At 48.2% G+C, this 19875-nt stretch overlaps 1 protein-coding gene across 1 annotated transcript; it reads left to right on the top strand.

Annotated features, from left to right (window-relative positions):
• The first annotated feature begins 505 nt into the window (after nucleotides 1–505).
• mrm3a (mitochondrial rRNA methyltransferase 3a) lies at nucleotides 506–10654 on the top strand. The gene is made up of 4 exons (XM_060848014.1): nucleotides 506–788; nucleotides 4568–4812; nucleotides 7249–7416; nucleotides 9846–10654. Exons 1-4 carry the CDS (start codon nucleotides 514–516, stop codon nucleotides 10385–10387), a joined length of 1230 nt encoding a protein of 409 aa, XP_060703997.1. The 5' UTR covers nucleotides 506–513; the 3' UTR covers nucleotides 10388–10654.
• Nucleotides 10655–19875: the final 9221 nt, after the last annotated feature.

The raw sequence follows: 19875 nt of genomic DNA, 5'->3' as shown, positions 1-19875 counted from the left end.
GGGAATGTCTAACTCTACCAGTGAGAACAGTTGAGACTGGTAGCATGGATGTATTTAAGATAGGACTTCCACAGGTGGGCATTTACAGCCCAAGTGGTTCACAAGCTGAAATCTTAGTACAGGTCACTTGGAAATCACTCTACATCCCAAACCAGCCAGCCACCCAACTGAGCTAACTAACTCCTAACTGTGATTGAAGAGTTTTTACAAAGTGACAAGTCTTCCTTCCCCAAAAAGAAAGCCAGAATAAGTCAAGGAAACGTCACAAATAAAATTGGAGTGACATTTGATCGGGGGGGGTGAGGTGCAGTGATCAAACATTCCAAACAAAGAGATTTAATCTCTTTTCACTTCGATCAGTGACAGGTATTTATCAATTACAGAATGGAAACAGTGGCTCCTGAGCCAGCCTGGACGGGTCATGTGACACAAAGTAACCAGCCGCGGTCACCTGACCACGCGGGGGAGTTTGCTACATGTGCGCGCAGGCGCAGTGGTGGCCCGCTGGCTGCGATGGCGGCGCTCAGGAGCAGCGTGTGCCGCTGGGGAGCTCTCCTCGTCCCGGGCTCTCGCCAGCTCCGCCTCCTCAGGAGGAGACCCATCGAGCTTCTCTACCCCCAGAAAGAGGAGGCAGCCGCAGCCGGCCGCCGCACCGGAGAGAATCCCAGCCGCCCGGCGACCGAGAAGCCTGACTCGGCCCCGAGAGAGCCGCCCGGGCGACCCTTCGGCCCCTCTCTCCTGGACGGACTCTCGTACGAGAAGGCGTTTCCCGGCGACAAGCGGCTGGCGTAAGGGATGGCACTGAGTTGCGGGAATCTTTCCCCTCAACCCCTATTCTTCCTCACAGTCTCTCCTGTTGGTACTAAGTCCCCTCACCCATAACTAGCTCCTGGCCCTCCAACATCTTTTTATTGGCGACAAAAATAGTTTTTTGTTATTCACTCATGGGATGCGGGCCAGGCCAGCATTTATTGCCCATCCCTAGTTGCCCAGAGGGCAGTTAAGAGTCAACCACATTGCTGTGGATCTGGGGTCATAGGTAGGTCAGACTGGGTAAGGATTAGAGACAAAAAACCTGCAGATGCTGGAATCCAAAGTAGACATGCAGGAGGCTGGAAGAACACAGCAAGGCAGGCAGTGTCAGGAGGTCTGGGGTTACACCTCAAATGTTGGCTTCTCTACCTCCCATTCCAGTCTTCAGCCTGTCTAGGTTGGCAGTTTCTTTCTCTAGGAGTGAGGACTGCAGATACTGGCGATCAGAGCTGAAAAATGTGTTTCAACCTGTCCACCCCTCTCTCCCACTCCAACCTCTCACCCTCGCAACATGCAGCCCTCCACTCCCTCTGTTCCAACCCCAACCTCGCTATCAAACCGGCAGACAAGGGAGGCGAGGTAGTTTGGTGCACCAATCTTTACGACGCCAGCTCGCGGGCACCTCCTCCTACTGCTCCCTTGACCATGACTCCACCTCCCACCACCAAACCATCATCTCCCAGACCATCCATAACCTCAGGGAATCTCCCATCCACCGCCTCCAACCTCATAGTCCCACACCTCGCACTGCCTGTTTCTACCTCCTGCCCAAAATCCACAAACCTGACTGCCCCGGCCGACCCATTGTCTCAACCTGCTCCTGCCCCACTGAACTCATCTCCGCATACCTCGACACGGTGCTGTCCCCCCTAGTCCAAGAACTCCCCACCTACATTCGGACACCACACACGCTGTCCTCCACCTCCATGAGTTTTGCTTCCCCGGTCCCCAATGCCTTATCTTCACCATGGACATCCAGTCCCTATACACTTCCATCCCCCATCATGAAGGCCTCAAAGCTCTCCTCTTCTTCCTTTCCTGCCGACCCAACCAGTACCCTTCCGCTGACACCCTCCTTCGACTGACTGAACTGGTCCTCACACTGAACAACTTCTCTTTCCAATCCTCCCACTTCCTCCAAACCAAAGGAGTCACCATGAACACCCGCATGGGCCCCAGCTATGCCTGCCTCTTCGTAGGATATGTGGAACAGTCCATCTTCCGCAACTACACTGGCACCACTCCCCACCTTTTCCTCCGCTACATCGATGACTGTATCGGCGCTACCTCGTGCTCTCACGAGGAGGTTGAACAGTTTATCCACTTTACTAACACCTTCCACCCCGACCTCAAATTTACCTGGACTGTCTCAGACTCCTTCCTCCCCTTCCTACACCTCTCCATTTCTATCTCGGGGACCGAATCAACACGGACATTTACTATAAACCGACCGACTCCCACAGCTACCTAGACTACACCTCCTCCCACACTGCCTCCTGTAAAAATGCCATCTCATATTCCCAATTCCTTTGCCTTCGCTGCATCTGCTCCCAGGAGGACCAGTTCCAATACCGAACAATCCAGATGGCCGCCTCCTTCAAAGACCGCAATTTCCCCTCAGACGTGGTTGACTATGCTCTCCACCGCATCTCCTCCATTTCCTGCTCCTCAGCCCTTGAACCCTGCCCCTCCAATTGCCACCAGGACAGAACCCCACTGGTCCTCACCTATCACCCCACCAACCTCCAGATGCATCATATCATCCTTCGTCATTTCCGCCACCTCCAAACGGACCTCACGACCAGGGATATATTTCCCTCCCCTCCCCTATCAGCATTCCGGAAAGACCACTCCCTCCATGACTCCCTCGTCAGGTCCACACCCCCCACCAACCCAACCTCCACTCCTGGCACCTTCCCCTGCAACCGCAAGAAATGCAAAACTTGCACCCCCCCTCCCTCTTTCCCCCTCCCCCCCCCCCCCTTAGTTCCCTCCAAGGCCCCAAGGGATCCTTCCATATCCATCACAAACTCACCTGCACCTCCACACACCATTTACTGCATCCGCTGCACCCGATGTGGCCTCCTCTATATTGGGGAGACAGGCTGCCTACTTGCGGAACATTTCAGAGAACACCTCTGGGACCAACCAACCAACCCAACTGTCCCATGGCCTAACACTTTAACTCCCCCTCCCACTCCGCCAAGGACATGCAGGTCCTTGGCCTCCTCCATCGCCAGACCATAGCAACACGACACCTGGAGGAAGAGTGCCTCATCTTCCGCCTAGGAACCCTCCAACCACAAGGGATGAATGCAGATTTCTCCAGCTTCCTCATTTCCCCTCTTTTCTCCCCCCACCCCCACCCCCGCCCCACTTTTCTCAGTCCCAACCCTCAGACTCAGCACTGCCTTCTTGACCTGCAATCTTCTTCCTGACCTTTCCGCCCCCCACCCCCTCTCCGAGCTGTCACCCTCACCTTAACCTCCTTCCACCAATCACACTCACAACGCCCCTCCCCCAAGTCCCTCCTCCCTACCTTTTTATTGAAGCCTGGTTGGCACACCTTCCTCATTCCTGAAGAAAGGCTCATCCATGAAACGATGATTCTCCTCCTTGGATGCTGCCTGACCTGCTGCGCTTTTTCAGCAACACGTTTTTCACCCCAGTTTCCTTCTCTAAAGGGGTTCGTCATCCTGACAGGTGTTTCCAACAATGGTCATCATTAGACTCTTACTTCCAGACTATGCTGCATTCAAATTACCCCAGCTACTGTGTTGAGATTTGAACCCGGGTCTGTGGATTAACAGGGGTCTAGCAGTAATACCAGTAGACCGTTGCCTCCCAGTTGGGAAAGCTCCAGCACGTTTGGCAGCATCTGTGGATGAAGAGTCACTGGACCTGAGCAAAGATCTCTGCTTTCTCTCCACAGATGCTGCCAGACCTCCTGATCTGTCCAGCAATTTCTGTTTTTATTTCTGATCTGCCTGAGCAGTTTTTTTTTCTCTGTTTTATTATTCTGCTCTATCTCCAAATCCTTCCATAGTCTCATCCTTCCCCAATCATCTTCAACCCCACAACGTTCATATTTTCATGATTCTGTAACTCTGGCCTCTTGAGCAACCCTGACTCTAACAGTCTGCTCTCATTCCGTGAAATGAGAGCCCTGCTGTCAGAGCGTATACATTGCTCATCTCTGATTGCTCTTGAGCGGCTGGTGCTCAACTCTCTTCCTGAACCACTGCATCTTTGTGGAGTAGGCTAATCACTAGCAGAAAGTGAGGACTACAGGTGCTGGAGAAGTTAGTCGATAAAGTGTGGCGCTAGTAAAAGCACAGCTAGTCAGGTGGTATCTGAGGAGCAAGGCGGCCCAGACCTAATGAAGAGTTAAGTCTGAAATGCCTCGCTCCTCAGGTGCTACCTGACCGGCTGTGCTTTTTCCAGCAACACACTTTATTGACTTCAGCTAATAGCTGTCAGCTTTGGCATTTCCTTTCCCTCTTCCTCTGAGAGAAGCCAATGATTGAGATCTTTGGTTCCCAAGACTCCATTACTGAGTGCCAGCGAGTCTTGTGTCTGGGTTTGCTGAAGAGTAAATGGAGATTTATTGCTGTCATTAGGCAATAATTGTGTTTATTAGGGAACCACCAGTGAACACTAAACCTGATGGATTGCAATTTCTGTCATAATGATTTGAAAGTTCCTTTTTTTTTCTCGGTTTAGAATTTAATTATCAATCTGTCCTTCCGATTAGCAAAGTTGTCACCCTTGCAAAGTCCAAGAAGTTCCGTGAGCAGCATGGGAAGATCCTGGTGGAGGGCCGGCGATTGATAACCGATGCTTTGGGAGCTGGAGCACTGCTACAGACTCTTTTCTTCAGCACTGTGGAGAGCCTGAGGGAGCTGCCTTTGGAGAAACTGAAACATGTCAAGTTAATAAAGGTCAAGTTTGAAGAGATCAAGATGTGGTCTGACCTTGTAACTCCCCAGGGAGCAATAGGTATGTTGCCAACGTAACTTCTTTTGAAGAGTGTGCTGCTGGAAAAGCACCGTCGGTCAGGCAGCATCTGAGGAGCAGGAGAGTTGACGTTTCGGGCATGTGCTCTTCATTGGGAATCAGGGACTGGATGTCCATGGTGAGGATAAGGTGTTGGGGACTGGGGAAATGAAAGTCATGGGGGAGCTGGAGGGTGTGGGTAGTGTCCCGAAAGTAGATGGAGAGATCCTGTCCCAAGGGGGGCAGGACGGTGTCAAGGTCTGAAGGGATAAGTTAGGTGGGGCAGGAGCAGGCCGAAACCAAGAGTCGACCGGGGCAGTCAGATTAGGGAATTTTTGAGTAGGAGGTAGAAGCGGGCGCTGCGGGGTTCCTGGACTGAGGTTGGAGGCTGTTGGTGGGAGATCCCCTAAAGTGATGTGGATGGTCTGGCAAATGATGACTTGGCGATGAGAGGTGAGGTCATGATTGAGGGGGCAGCAGGTGGAGGTATCCGTGAGTTGGCCCCTGGCTTCAGCGGTGTAGAGGCCAGTGTGTCAAACTACCACTGCCCCACCCTCCCCCCTGGTGGTTTGGTGGTGATGATGGGTTTGGAGCAGAGGGAGTACAGGGCTGTGTGTTGTGAGGGGTTTGAGTGGGCGAGCTGGTGGGGGGTGGACAGATTGAGGCGGTCAGTATCACAGCGACAGTTGGAAATGTTGCGATTGAGGGCGGGTAACAGACCAGCACGGGGTGTCCAGGTGGATGGAGTGTGTTGGAGACTGGGTCCTTGGAGGGTGAGTGGGAGACCTGATGGTGGAGGTGGAGGAAGCAAAATTCAGTGCTGCAATGCATGTTGAACTTATTGATCCTGATGAAAAACTTATGCTCGAAACGTGGCCTCTCCTCCTCGGATGCTGGCTGACCTGCTGTGCTTTTCCAGCACCACGCTCTTCCACTCTGGTCTCCAGCACCTGCAGGCCTCACTTTGTCCTAAAGTGCTACTTTGGGTGCTACTTTGGATGCCCATTTTGGTCAGCCGAGGTTCTGGAACTGGCGGGTGTCTCGAACCAGTGTCACATTCTAAAACAATAAAGCAACAGCGGTCTGCCAAAATTGTAGCAAATAGCAGCTTTCACATGTGGTGTTGCTTGCATCTGTCCCAAAAGGAAGAGTGGTATTGAGTGCTTGGCGTGTTGGTGCATATAAGAAACAGGAATCTCTGATTGACCTTTCTCTGCTGTCTGTAGAATCATAGCAGCTTTGTTACCGTAATGCTTAATTTCCACTCTATCCCCTCATACACACACACCTATCAAACTCCTTCTTGGATATGCTCAGTATCTCGGGATCCAAACTATGCTACAGAATTCCAAAGGTGCATAACCCTTTGAAGATATTTTTCCTCGCCTTGATCCAAAACTGCTTTGATTTTTCAGGGGGGGGAAGGGAAGGGAGGTGGTGTGACCCAGTGTTTTGGTTTCCTGACGACAGAAATGTTGTCTCAACACACAGGTGGTCAAGCATGTTAAGAGTTTTGCATGTTCCATTAAAGTCTCCTCTCGTTCTTTCTCATCTCCGGTGAATACAGACTCAATTTATTTAATCATTCTCTTCGGACAGTTCCCTTGTCTCGGGAGCAAGTTGAGTGCATCTTATCGTGCTCGTCTCGGCAAAGAATGTATTTTCTTGGGTTTGAGGACCAATGGTAGCCAGTTTGTACACAGCAAGATTCCACAAAGCTTCAAAATTAATTATCCACTTTTTTCATTCCTGATGTTTGACTGGAGATGGAGATGGGATGTGAGTAGATAATTTGGTGCTCTTCCCCCAGCAGTATCTTGGGATCTTTACCCCATTGTGGTATTCCACTTCAGCCGTTAATTTTCCTTGTGACAAACCATATCTGTTAAATGGCAGACTTTGAGCTACCACAGAGACTGTGATCCTTGTTAAATACGTTCAGCAGACTGTAGTGTCCCTGTGCAACCATCCTCCCCCATTGGGATATCAGTGCAAACCCTCTTATGCTCTCCTGTGGAGAGTCACAATGAATACTGCACATTAGTGAAGTGTTCCCTCTGCAGACTGGTGTAGTTATTGCTGTACACTCAACAAATGAGGAGGCACCTGTATTTGTTAAATAATTACCTCTATGGGACAAAAAAGCTGACTTAATTTTATTCACTGGTAGGATGTGGGTATCTCTGGTTGAGCCAGCATTTATTGCCTGTCCCTAGTTGCGCTTGACAGGGTGGTCGTGAGCTGCGTTGCATCCCTGCCCTTCTATGCCAGAGAAATTGTGATAGCAGCTTCTGAGTGGTCAGGTTGTGGGAGTGGATGGGGTGGGTGGTATGCAGTGGGTGCTGATGATGGTTTAAGTCACCTGGGAGTAATGGGTGGGTGGAACCCACATGGGTTTTAAACTGGGATTTCACCTCTGGTTCCTGCTGTTTCTGACAGGGATTTTTGTCAGACCAGATCATTCCAAGATGAAATATCCGGCAATTCAGCAAGAGCACACCGTACCCCTCTTCCTCATTGGTGACAATATCCGAGATCCTGGAAACCTGGGAACGATATTACGATCTGCGGTGGCTGCAGGGTGTGGCAAGGTCTTGTTGACAAAAGGTTGGTCTTGTCGATGTTTCTCTCCACTTTGTTGTAACCCCATGCCGTCACGGTTTCCATTTCCCCGCCCAGCCTAAGCATAATTCGCATGGAGTTCAGTTGCAATTTTATCTCCTGTTCGCTAGACTGCTCCCTACACGTGAGCTAAAACAATCACGGCCCGAATCTCACCCCCGTCTTCGAATATTCACGCAATTTAAAGTTTCCTGCTATGCGCCACTAGTTGTGAAATGAGGAAAGGACACCCCAGCTTACTTCTGCATTGAAGTGGATCTGTAATATAGGGGTACTGAGCTCAAATGGAATAATGTACACTGACATCCAACTTGACACAGGTTAATAACTCACCCTCCACATCGAGTTTATCTGGGAAAGAATTGTATCGTAATTGTATAGTTTGGAGCAGTTAGGGCTATTCCCCCTAATGATCAGCAAGAAATTGCCACTTGATGCTATTTCCCTCTAAGCTTTTATTGGGGAGCTGTTGTCGATTTACATCCAGACCACACCCTTGGAAAAGCGAATATTTTCTTCAGAACAAGATAAGAGGTGTTGGTGCTGAAGAACCCTTTCCAGATCTGTCGTTGCCAGAGTTTTCGTAGAATCATAGAATCCCAGGGTGTGGAAACAGGCCATTTGGCCCAACAAGTCCACACTGACCTTCTGAAGAATATCCTGCCCAGAGCCATTCCTCTCCCCTATTACTCTACGTTTCCCCTGATCAATGCACCTAACCTACACGCCCCTGAACACTGTGGGCAATTTAGCTTGGCCAGTTCACCTGACCTGCACATCTTGGACTATGGGAAGGAACCACGGGGAGAAAGGCAACTGTCTGTGTGGGGTTTGCACAGAGGCTGGAATTTGTTTACTGGAGGTAACTCATTAGCAGCAATGTCTTTCTGCTGGGGTTTTTCTTCTTAAAAGAAAAAAAATCAGTGGAATGTCCTGAGGCATTTAATAGGACTGTTGTTAAACTGACCAGTGAACTACCCAATGAGATAACGGGACATCTAACCAAACACTTAGCCCCACCAAGGGAGGTTCCGAAGAGCATCCTGAAGGAAAGAGAAGGACAGAATCCCGATGCCAGAATTAGAACATTGCAGAAATTTCAAGAGGGATCATAGGTCACAAGGTCAAATATAAAACACATTCTTCAGACCTGCAGCCGAAATGTAATGATTTCTTCAGTGCCACAATGTTCCTCTGTGACAGGTTATTCTGAGAGAGGTAGACACTGATCTGCAGATGTTGGCCGACTGTCTTTCACTTGTAATTTACTGTAGAACAGAGTTTCCCGTGTCTGAATGGGACTACACAGTGGCTCAGTGGTTAGCGCAGCTGCCTCAGTGTCAGGGACCCTGGGTTCGATTCCACCCTTGGGCAACAGAACAAACTTCACACAGGCATTCTCCCCGGGTCTGTGTGGGTTTCCTTCAGGTGTTCCGGTTTCAGTGACGTGCAGGCTAGGTAAATTGGCCATGCTAAATTGCCCATAGTATTCGGGGATGTGCAGGCTAGGTGGATTGGCCATGGGAAATGTGGGGTTACAGAGACAGGGTAGGGGGTGTGGATCTATAGGGGATGCTCTTTGGAGGGTGGATGGGGACTTGGATAATTTGTATGGCCTGCTTCCACACTGTAGAAGTTCCATGTCTGAGGTGAGGGAATCAGTCCATTTAAACCATTGATTTGGCCATCACCTGCAGTGTCTGCAATTGCTGGATCATGCTGATCTTGCACTGTGTTGATTCAGACCCAACACCAGCCCCCCCTGTGCTGTCCAGTCACCCAGCTGCCTGCTGCAGCACTCCCCCATCCCCATGTTGTGTGCAGTGAGCTTTCTGCTCTGTTGAGCTCTGGTGCCAACACTCCAACCTCTTCTGCAACATCTAATTGAGATGTTGAATGATCTCAAACGCAGGCCCATCGTGTCTGCACTAGCTGTACTACCTGATGCCATTCCTTTGCCTGTTCCCCATTTCCCCTGCACATCATTTCTCCCCTAATAACCATCCGTTGTCCCTCTTGAATGCCTCTATTGTACATGCCTCCTCCATGTTTCCAGGCTGTGTATTCGGTTCCCTAACTCCTCACCAGGTGAGAGGTTTTTTTTCACACATGGCTCTTGTTTTTGTTACATGTCACTTTCAGTCTATGCTGTCCCATTCTGGTTTTCCTTGATGAGCAGGGACAGCCTCTCCCTGTTTACTCTGTTCAGCCCGCTCCTGAGGTTGAAGACCTTGACTGAGTCTTCCCTCCAGGGAGAACTGTTCTCAGCCTCTTCAATCTGTCATCTCCCCCCCCACCTCCAGTTGAAATATCTCACTGCTGCAACAGTCTTTGTCAATCGCCTCTGTGCTCTCTGATGCGTTGGAAAACGTCCTTAGCGACTAAAGTGCATGTCTTGTTGCTTTTTCCTGCAGGCTGTGTGGATGTTTGGGAACCCAAAGTGCTCCGGGCCGGCATGGGTGCGCATTTCCGCATCCCGGTCATTTCCAATTTGGAGTGGGAAGTCATCCCGAACCACCTGAGCAGCAGCACTAGGGTACTTGTTGCTGACCCTTCTCACGGATGGACTGACCACTCAGTGACTCCCCCTGAACTGGATGCTGCTGGTGACCGGAGCTGGAGACAGGTAGAATACCAGGAGAGTGACAGCGAGGATGAGGAGGGAGAGTTTCTGCTGCCGCTCCCTAAAGTGGGCACTTTGTGCTACTCCCAGCCCTGGGCTCAGGAGCAGACTGCAATTGTGATTGGGGGAGAGACCCACGGACTCAGCCTCGAAGCCCTGTTGTTGGCTGAGAAGACAGGAGGTCAGCGTTTGTACATCCCCATGGTCCCTGCTGTGGACAGCCTTAACTCTGCCATGGCAGCAAGTGTTTTATTGTTTGAGGGCAGGAGACAGCTTCTCTCCATGGTGTCAGCTACCAACAGGACTGACGGACCAAACAGCAGTGTTGCTTAAACCACTGAGAGCGTCCTGAGTGTTCCCTGAGTTTCAGTGGACTTAGCCATGCTCGTTTGGGAGCAGAGCGGTTGCCTGTGGGTCTCCTCTAGACTGAAAGCTCATTCATTGCACAAGAACAACTTTGAAATACTTTCAGAGACTTGATACACATTTGTGCTCATGGAAATATATGTATTAGGGTTAGCTAGCGTCGTGCATTGTACGCAGCTGAAAACTTACAATCATTACAAATGGGGGAAGCCTTACCTTCCCCTTCCAGATAAATCCTCCAGTCTTGTGTTGTTTGAAGTTTTAGCCCTGGCACTCATCAGGACACATGCAAGAATGCCAATTTTCAAATGGTAACTGCACCTAATCCTGCTCGCTCTTGTTCTGATGGTTGCAAGGTGCAAAAATGTTTCAGCATGTCCCTGCACAGAGCTGTTAGTAACTGAAACGACTGTACCTGTTCACATTCATTGCCCCAAGGCTGTCCATTTTGAGTGCTGACTTGTGCCAAACCTGGTTTTACTTTAATGCCCTTCTGTACTGGTCATTTGCCTGAAATATCAATTTTTTTCCTTGTAGATTTTATTTATGGTTAAGGTCATGTTTGTACCATAAGAGTTCTGTGAACAAAGAAGGCTTTTTCAGCCCATAATGTCTGCAGTTCCATTCGAGTGAGAGAGATTCTGGCTGACAGCACGACCTGCTGACTGACCGTGTTTCCTGCACAGCCTTGTCACAGCGTAAACAAGACCCCCACATTATTAGAAATATGTGATTGTGATTGCTCTAGAGTGGATATAGAGATTTATTTCCTCCCTTTTTTTTTTCTCATCACTGAAATAACTCCACGGAGGCTGCTATCCCATTACCAAGTTTGACAATCCTTCACAACTGATCAAGCTCCCTCAGAACCAACTCACACTTCTGTTCTTTTTTTTAACTCTGTTAACATTTACACTAACAGCGGGAAAGGACTAAATCAAAATGGAGTTGCAGGGCAGAGGTAAAGCATTGTGGTACCACCTCTAAAGTGTCGAGACCAAATCTGGGATAAAAATAGGAATTGCTGGAAAAGCTCCAAACTGAGAAAGAGTCACTGCACCTGAAACGTTAACTCTGATTTCTTTCCACATGCTGCCAGACCTGCTGAGCTTTTCCAGCAATTTCTGTTTTTGTTTCTGATTTACACCATCTGCAGTTCTTCCAGTTTTTATTGAGAGCAATTCAGGTCCTTAACCAGATGTTACTGTTTGTCAGATTGGTAGTGGGTTTGACTCGGTTTCTGACTGGAGTACTCCTTTTGAGCTTTCTGATGACTCAAATCATAGAGTTACTGCTTTCGTCAGAGTGCGTAGGTTTTCACAATCTGAAATATTGGAAAGCTTCATCCAGGGGTAAAGAGCATACCTAAACTCCTGATCCAAATAAAGGTCTCCGTTGTAAATGTTTAAATAAAATCAAATTATTGGCAATCTGACATAGAGTGCTGGAGAAACTCAGCAGCTCCAACCGCTTCTGAGGACAGTGAAACAGCAAACATTTGGAGTCCGGTATGACTCTCTGTAATTCAAATATTTCCCTGGTCAGACTTCCCTTTAAATCAGAGAATTTTTTTAATAGATATTTTTATTGGAAATTTAACATTTTGACAAATTTACAAAAATAAACAGAATTTTCAAGCACAAACATTAATATAAAAATAGATCTTAAATATATAATCATCAAAATTCGACTAATCCACAATCATCCAGAGTGTATAGTTGAGTCGCTTACATCCTTCAAACAAGAGAAAATGTTCTCTAATACACTCATAACAGTATGATAAAAAGGAAGCTATTTCCAAACAATAAGAACAAAAAATTAAACATGTTTGAATGGAGATCTTCTCCCTTGTTCTCAGGGGGCCTTACTACCTTTCCAACGTTTCACCATATCCTCTCCCAAACAGTGTCCCACCCTCGACCCGGGCGCTCCTTAATAGGATTTAGATATAATACCGAGCTAGAGTTAACAGTGAGCGCCGCACCCCCACCTCTCCCCACCCATACCTGAGTATATCTGATAGCATCAATGCCACGTACAAACACACATAACTGTAATCTGTTGGAGTTGTAATTTTATAGTTAAGTATAATAACATAAGATAGCAAGGAAGACAACCCCGCTCCCAGAGGCAAAAGTAAAGTAGAATAAAGTATCCATTTCTCCCCACGGAGTGTGGGAGAGGCAAGCCAACATAAATTGTCTCTTACGATTTATTTAACCGAGTCTAAAAGTTTCTTGGCCTCTTCCGATGATCTAAAATTATACTTGGATCCTTCGTGGGTAAAGCATAACGTCGCTGGGTAGCGTAAGGTGTATTGAATATCTAAGTCCCTTAAACATTTCTTCATCTCATCAAACGCCTTCCTTCTTCGGGCCAAAGCCGGGCAGAAGTCCTGAAATAACATAATCTTGGATCCTTCATGGATCATGGCTTTAGGATCCTTTCCAAGCTTTCTGGAGGCATCCAGGAGTATCTGCCTCTCCCTATAACTCTGCAGCCAGAACAGAGCCGGGCGTGGGTGCTCGTCTGGGCCAGATCCGCGTACTGCGACCCGGTAGGCCCACTCCACCCTTACCCGGTCTGTTTCAGCCCGCAGGTTTAAAAGTTGCGGCAACCACCCCTCCAGAAATGCTTCTAGCTGTCCCTTCCCTTCTTGCTCGGGAAGGCCCAGCAACCGAATATTTTTTCTCCGATTTTCTGTTGTCAATATCATCCATGTAAATTTCAAAGGTTCGGATTCTCTGCTCGAGCTTTCGCACCTGTTCTGCAGCTGTTTGAGCTGCAGCCTCGGAGGTCGTGGCCTTTAGTTCCGCCCCCTCCACTCGGCCCTGTAGTTCCCCGATGGTTGGATTCTGTTTTTGCAGCTTTTCTTCGAATGCATTCCATCGCTGTCGGGATTCTGCGATAAAATCGACAAGCGTCGATTCTAGTCTGGCAATCATCTCTATAAGGCCCGTTTTTACATCAGCTGCAGCCGGAGGAGAGGAGGGTGGGGGAGGGGTCTTTGTTTTCTGAGAGCTGCGGGGTCCCTTCGATTTACTCATTATCCACTCCGTAATAGACTGTTTAAATATAATATTCAGCAGCTAATTAAGATTAAAGAAATTTTTTGGGTGGTTTGGCAAGTGTGGTGGGGGCAGGTAACCCACTTTGCCCAGGTTTTGGGAAGGGCTCTGTAGACTCAGACTTGCTGAGTCACCGCCATCTTGGATCTCCAAATCAGAGAATATTAAGAGAAGATTTGATGAAGGTGCTCAAAATGGTTGGTTTGAGTAAATGCGAAATGCTTTCTGGTGCTTGAATGGTTCGTAACCAGAAGGAACACATCTGAAGTGATGAAAAAAGTGAGGAAAATTATTAATCTGTTCACAGGATGTAAATATCTCTGGCTGGGCCACTGCTTCCTCACTGTCCCTAGCTGCCCTGGAGAAGCTGCTTTCTTGAACCGCTGCAGACTTTGGGATGTAGGTTGACCCAAAATGCTCTTAGAGGGAGTTCCAGGATTTTGACCCAGCCACCGTGAAGGAACAGCAATATGTTTCCAAGTCAGGATGATGAGTAGCTCAGAGGGGGTGGTGTTCCCATGTACCTGTTGCCCTTGTCCTTCTAGATTGGAAGATGTTATCAAGCATTTCCGTTGCTGCAGTGCATCCCATAGACGGGACGTGAGGAAGCCATTCCTGAGTGTGGGCTCAGTTGCAACTTTCCGCAGGGGAATACGATAAGTGCTTGAAAAGAAAATGGCAGGCAGAGGGTGAAAGAGCAAGGGTTTGAGGTGAATTGGATAGCTCTTTGCAAGAGGCAGTGCAGGCATATGGTCTGAATGGCTTTGTGTGCTGTGTACTTGATTGTCCTGTTCCTATTTAAGAATTTCAGACTCTGCACTTCCATAACTCGTCACTGGATGTTGCTCTAACAAGTGTTTGCTGCAAGATATCAAGGCTGGTGTTTCAGATTATAGCCACGTGGTGGTGCTCTGATCTGTGTCACCAAAGAGTTGTCACATATTTAGATTAGATTAGATTCCCTACAGGAAACAGGCCCTTTGGCCCAACATGTCCATACTGACCCTGTGAAGAGTAACCCACCTTGATCCATTTCCCTACCTCTAACTAATGTACCTAACACTTTGGGCAATTTAGCGTGGCCAGTTCACCTGACCTGCACATCTTTGGATGAGGAAACTGGAGGAAACCCACGCAGACACGGGGAGAATGTGCAAACTCCACACAGACAGTAACCCGAGGCTGGACTTGAACCTGGGTCCCCAGTGCTGTGAGGCAGCAGTGCTAACCACTAAGCCATAGTGCCGCCCCTCCCTGAGGAGCAAGGAGAGTAAATATCTTCAGGAATCTTTTGGACATGTCTACCTCAGTGGACTTAAACACGATGAGAAAATTCAAGACTCCAACTGGTAGTGGGTTTTGACATTAGAGGGCAGCACGGTGGCACAGTGGTTAGCACTGCTGCCTCACAGCGCCAGGGACCTGGGTTCAATTCCCGCCTCAGGCGACTGACTGTGTGGAGTTTGCACGTTCTCCCTGTGTCTGCGTGGGTTTCCTCCGGGTGCTCCGGTTTCCTCCCACAGTCCAAAGATGTGCGGGTCAGGTGAATTGGCCATGCTAAATTGCCCGTAGTGTTAGGTAAGGGGTATATGTAGGGGCATGGGTGGGTTGCGCTTCGGCGGGTCAGTGTGGACTTGTTGGGCCGAAGGGCCTGTTTCCACACTGTAAGTAATCTAATCTATCTAATCTAATTTAGCTCAGTTAGTTGATTTTACGCAGTCTAGAGAAATTGATGTGGACCTGCCATGATCTTTGGTGGGAGCTGAGACTCCAGCAAAACAGACATTGCTGGAAAAGCTCAGCAGGTGTGGCAGCATCTGTGATGAGAAATCAGAGTGAACGGTTTGGGACTGGGGACCCTTCCTCCAAATCATATGTTCTACTGAAATCTGCAGCAGGAATTCTGATTCCTCATTTGGCTGAGTGATGGATCTTCTAAACAGGGGAGTCCAGGGATGTGGCTGGGCTGACAGAGAATTGGGAGTTTCCTGATTCCAAGCTTGGGTCAGCCATGTTCTTGTTGAATGGGCCGAATGGCCTGCTCCTGCTCCAGGTTCTCAAACCTAGAAGCTGGGCGGGCTGTCCAGTGGTCAGGCCGAGGGGGTGCTGCACTGTCAGGGGTACCTTTTTCAGATGTGTATGTCGGCTTTAGGTGGCGCCTGGGTTCAAGACTTATCTGCTCCAGAAGTGTGCAAGGAAGGTTCTGAACAGGTCAGTGTGAAAATATCAAGGTGTTGGAGTAGGCCATTTGGCCCATTAAACCTGCTACGCCTTTTTATCCAATCAAGGTAATCCCACCACAACTCTACCTTGCTACAGGATTTCTGCATTTAAACATCAGCATTATAGAATTTGTGGGATTATTATTTTGTGGAAGAGCCTCAGTCTGATCCTTAGCTTAGTGGCACAGTGGTTAGCACTGCTGCCTCACGGCGCCAGAGATCCGGGTTCAATTCCTGACTCGGGTGACTGTCTGTCTGTGTGGAGTTGGCATATCCTCCCCATGTCTGTGTGGGTTTCCTCCCACAATCCAAAAATGTGCAGGTCAGGTGAATTGGCCATGCGAAATTGCCCATAGTGTTAGGTGAAGGGGTAAATGTAGGGGAATGGGTCTGAGTGGGTTGCGCTTTGGCGGGTTGGTGTGGACTTGTTGGGCTGAAGGGCCTGTTTCCATGCTGTAATCAAATCTAAATCTAATCTATGTGGCCTTGTCGCAAACAAAACTGGGTGCTTCTGAGTTACCTCCATTGCAACAGTGACTTCGCCTCCTTTTGAAGTGCTTTAGAATGTTGAAAGTAGGAAGACACTATAGATAAATGATTATTTGATAATCAGGATAAACTGGGCAGCGAGATAGAAAATCAGGCGAATGCTGGGTCAGGATATAGACCATTCAGTCCTTTGAACCATGACTAAAGGGAATGTAGCTGATCTGGGACCGCGGTCCCTGCACACAACATTGCTCCACATCCCCAGTGGCTAGCTCCATTTGGCGATAATCTGGGTTTGAAAATGAACAGTCTCCATTGGTGGGAGGGAACTTCAAATTTCCCCCACCCTTTGTGCAGAAATGTTTCCCAATCGTGCTGTCGAAGGGCAGGTTGTAAGTTGTACTGAATTGCCAACAGCCCTTCACTAATGGGAATAGCTTCTCTCTACCGACCTTTTCTGAGCCCCTTTTAATATGTTGAAATTTTCAATCAAATAATCCGTCAACCCTAAATACTTTGTGTGATTACTGCTCATAATTTAATCTGTGTAATCTACTTAACCTAAGACATGTTTTTGGATTGGTTTGATTTATTATTGTCACATATACAGCATGTTAGTGAGGCCTCCTCTGTAGTACTGTGTCCAGTTCTGGTCACCCTGTTGTCGGAAGGATGTTATTAAGCTGGGTGTGCTATATGACTCTAGATACAGTGAAACGTTTTGTTTTGTATGCAATGCAAGCAGATCATTCCATTGCAAGGTGCATTAGGGTAATAGAACAGAGCAAGGAATACAATGCTATGGCACAAAGTGTGAGATCAGCATTACATTTAAAATTGGAGAGGTCCATTAAGGCAGTCTGTTAACAGCAGGGAGGAAGCTGTTCTTGAATCTGTTAGTGCGCATGCTACCCATCATCCAAGGCCAGTGTGTTGTTCCCAAGGTGCAGTGCTCCTAACCGTGCACAGTTCTGTGTCTGCGCCGATCTTGGTCTGACTCCCACCTCCTTGCATTGTAACTCTCTCGATTATAGAGCTGAAAATGTGTTGCTGGTTAAAGCACAGCAGGTCAGACAGCATCCAAGGAACAGGAAATTCGACCTTTCGGGCCAGAGCCCTTCATCAGGAATGAAGGGCTCTGGCCCGAAACGTCGAATTTCCTGTTCCTTGGATGCTGCCTGACCTGCTGTGCTTTAACCAGCAACACATTTTCAGCTCTGATCTCCAGCATCTGCAGACCTCACTTTTTACTCTCTCGATATATAAAGGCCGGTCTCCTGTTAGCCTTTCGTGTGTCTGTTCATGATAGTTTAGTGCTCTGTGTAGTTGGACCAGCAAAGCCTTCAGTCCTCTCCTGTTTTACCCAATTGGAAGTAACCTGACTGATCCCTTACATTCCAAAGTGGATCTTCCCCTCTCCCCACACCTTTGTGGAAGATGATGTGAAGTCACTGGATTACTGATCCAGAGTCCTAAGCTCTGGGGTCATGGATTCAAATCCCCACGCACCACTTGGTGCATCTTAAGTCAAGTTGACAATTCTGGGAAGGTAGTGTCACTAATGGTGGTCACGCTAACTAACATCAATTGATAGAAAATCATCTCTTAAGGATGAGGATGGAACGGTGGCTCAGTGGTTAGCACTGCTGCCTCACAGTGGTTCGGTTTCACCCTCGGGTGCCTATCTGTGGGGAGTTTACATATTCTCCCTGTGTCTGCGTGGGTTTCCTGCAGGTGCTATACTTTCCTCCTACAGTCCAAAGATGTGTAGGTTAGGTGGATTGGCCAGGCTAAGTTGCCCTGTGGTGTCCAGGGATGTGCAGGCTAGGTGGGTTAGCCATGGGAAATCCAAGCTTGTAGGATAAGGGAGTGGCTCCTGGTGGGATGCTCTTTGGAGGGTTGGTGTTGGGCCGAATAGCCTGCTTCCACACTGTAGCGATTCTTATTCTTGAAAGATATCTGCTGTCCTTAACTGGTCTGGCTTACATGCAAGCCCATGGCAATGTGATTGACTATTTACTGCCTTTTGAAATAGCTTAGTCAGTTAAGTCATTATATGGAAATTAAGTATGGGTTACAAATGTTGGTTTTATCAGTGGTCCCATGAAAGACTACGTCTGCGTGCACTGAAAAGGTGATGATGAAAGATCAGGCTGTGCTGAAGCTGCTCCAGGGTTGATCTGTAAAGCAGTAAGAGTGTAGGCCTGTGAGAGAGGAGGCAGCGCCAAGTCTAATCACAGCTAACAGAGATGGTAATAAAACGCAAGAGCAGCAAGGGAACAGCTGGAAACTCTCAAACTGAAAGTGAGTAGACTATTTTAAAAAATGTGAGAGATTTGGCAAGACGGCGATGGTCAGCGAAGGCAATAAAACCTGTGTTAAGAGGATGTTTAACAGAATTTTTATTTTTTGACATGCTGAAGGAATTTATCCATCTCATGAAGACAGGGTTGGATGGGATAGAATCACTGAATGAGATAATGAGATTGTTGCTGCAGACAAGTTTAAAAAATGTCAAACCCACATTCATCCATCAAGGAACGGAGTTGGAAAACTAAATTGGAGCTTATGTTAAATCTTAGACCGTGCTTGGAATTTCTGGGCTTCGGCTTATGAAAATGATCTCGCCACAGTGGGGAAGATGGAAAAGCAGTTTACACGGGTGACACCAGCAGAGAAGGAGAAAGGGGAGGTTTAACCACCAGGTTCCAGGGCTCTTTGGTTCAACTAAAAACTGAGGGAGCTGATCTGCTCAGGATCTCTAAAAGAGTGTTTTGATCAGGTAGACTTATATGACATTCATACTCAGACACGTTGCTTCTTGGCATCAGTCTTGGAGGGAATTGGTGTGATGCCAGTCAAGTGGGTTGCTTTGTCCTGGATGGTGCCGAGCTTGTTGCTGGAGCTGCATCCATCCTGGCCAGTGGGCAGTATTCCCTCACACCCCTGACTTGTCGATGATGGAACAGGTTTTGTGGAGGAGGTCAGGGGGTGAGTAACTTGCTGTCTGATTGCCTTGCTCTTGTTGCCCCTGCGTTGGCATGGCAAGTCCAGTGAGGTTCTGGTCAGTGGTAACCTCCAACTTGTGAAAAGTGGGATGTTCAGCAGTGGCCGTTATCCCGCGGGAAGTACTTAGGCCAAACTTCTCGGTTTGTGGGAGAGACAGGATTGAATTCCAGAGCTGAATGGTAGAAAGTGAGAAGGAATGGGAAGGGTAACTTGTATTTACTGAGCACCCTTAACAAAGCTAAGGTCCTTATCAGGGCCATTCTCAAACACAACTCGCTAGAAAGGCAGACTGTACACTGGGACAAAGGTGTGAGTTTTAATAAGCACCAACAATGAGGAGAACAATGCTGCGAGTTTAGGCTGGTCAGGTACTGGTGGAGGCAAGGTGTGCAACATTGCACATCCAGAGGAGATTAGGGACGCTGCAGGATGATACTTTAGGAGATGATTCCAGTAGGAGGATGAGAATTTTAAAATGCTAAACGGTGATGTTCCCCGCCTCCTCGTGCAAGACGCTGTGCCCAGAACTGGTTTACCCACCTCCTTCAAAAGTGACATGATGTTATTGGAGAGAGTTCAATGGTAATCTAACACCAGAACTTGATTGTACTTGGCACGTGACAATAGATTTGTGAAAAGCTTTGTTTATGAGCAGTACAGGCAAATC

Source organism: Hemiscyllium ocellatum, chromosome 31 (genome assembly GCF_020745735.1).
Source record: "Hemiscyllium ocellatum isolate sHemOce1 chromosome 31, sHemOce1.pat.X.cur, whole genome shotgun sequence".
NCBI classification, from domain to species: domain Eukaryota; kingdom Metazoa; phylum Chordata; class Chondrichthyes; order Orectolobiformes; family Hemiscylliidae; genus Hemiscyllium; species Hemiscyllium ocellatum.
This window is presented reverse-complemented; position numbering and strand designations above follow the sequence as displayed.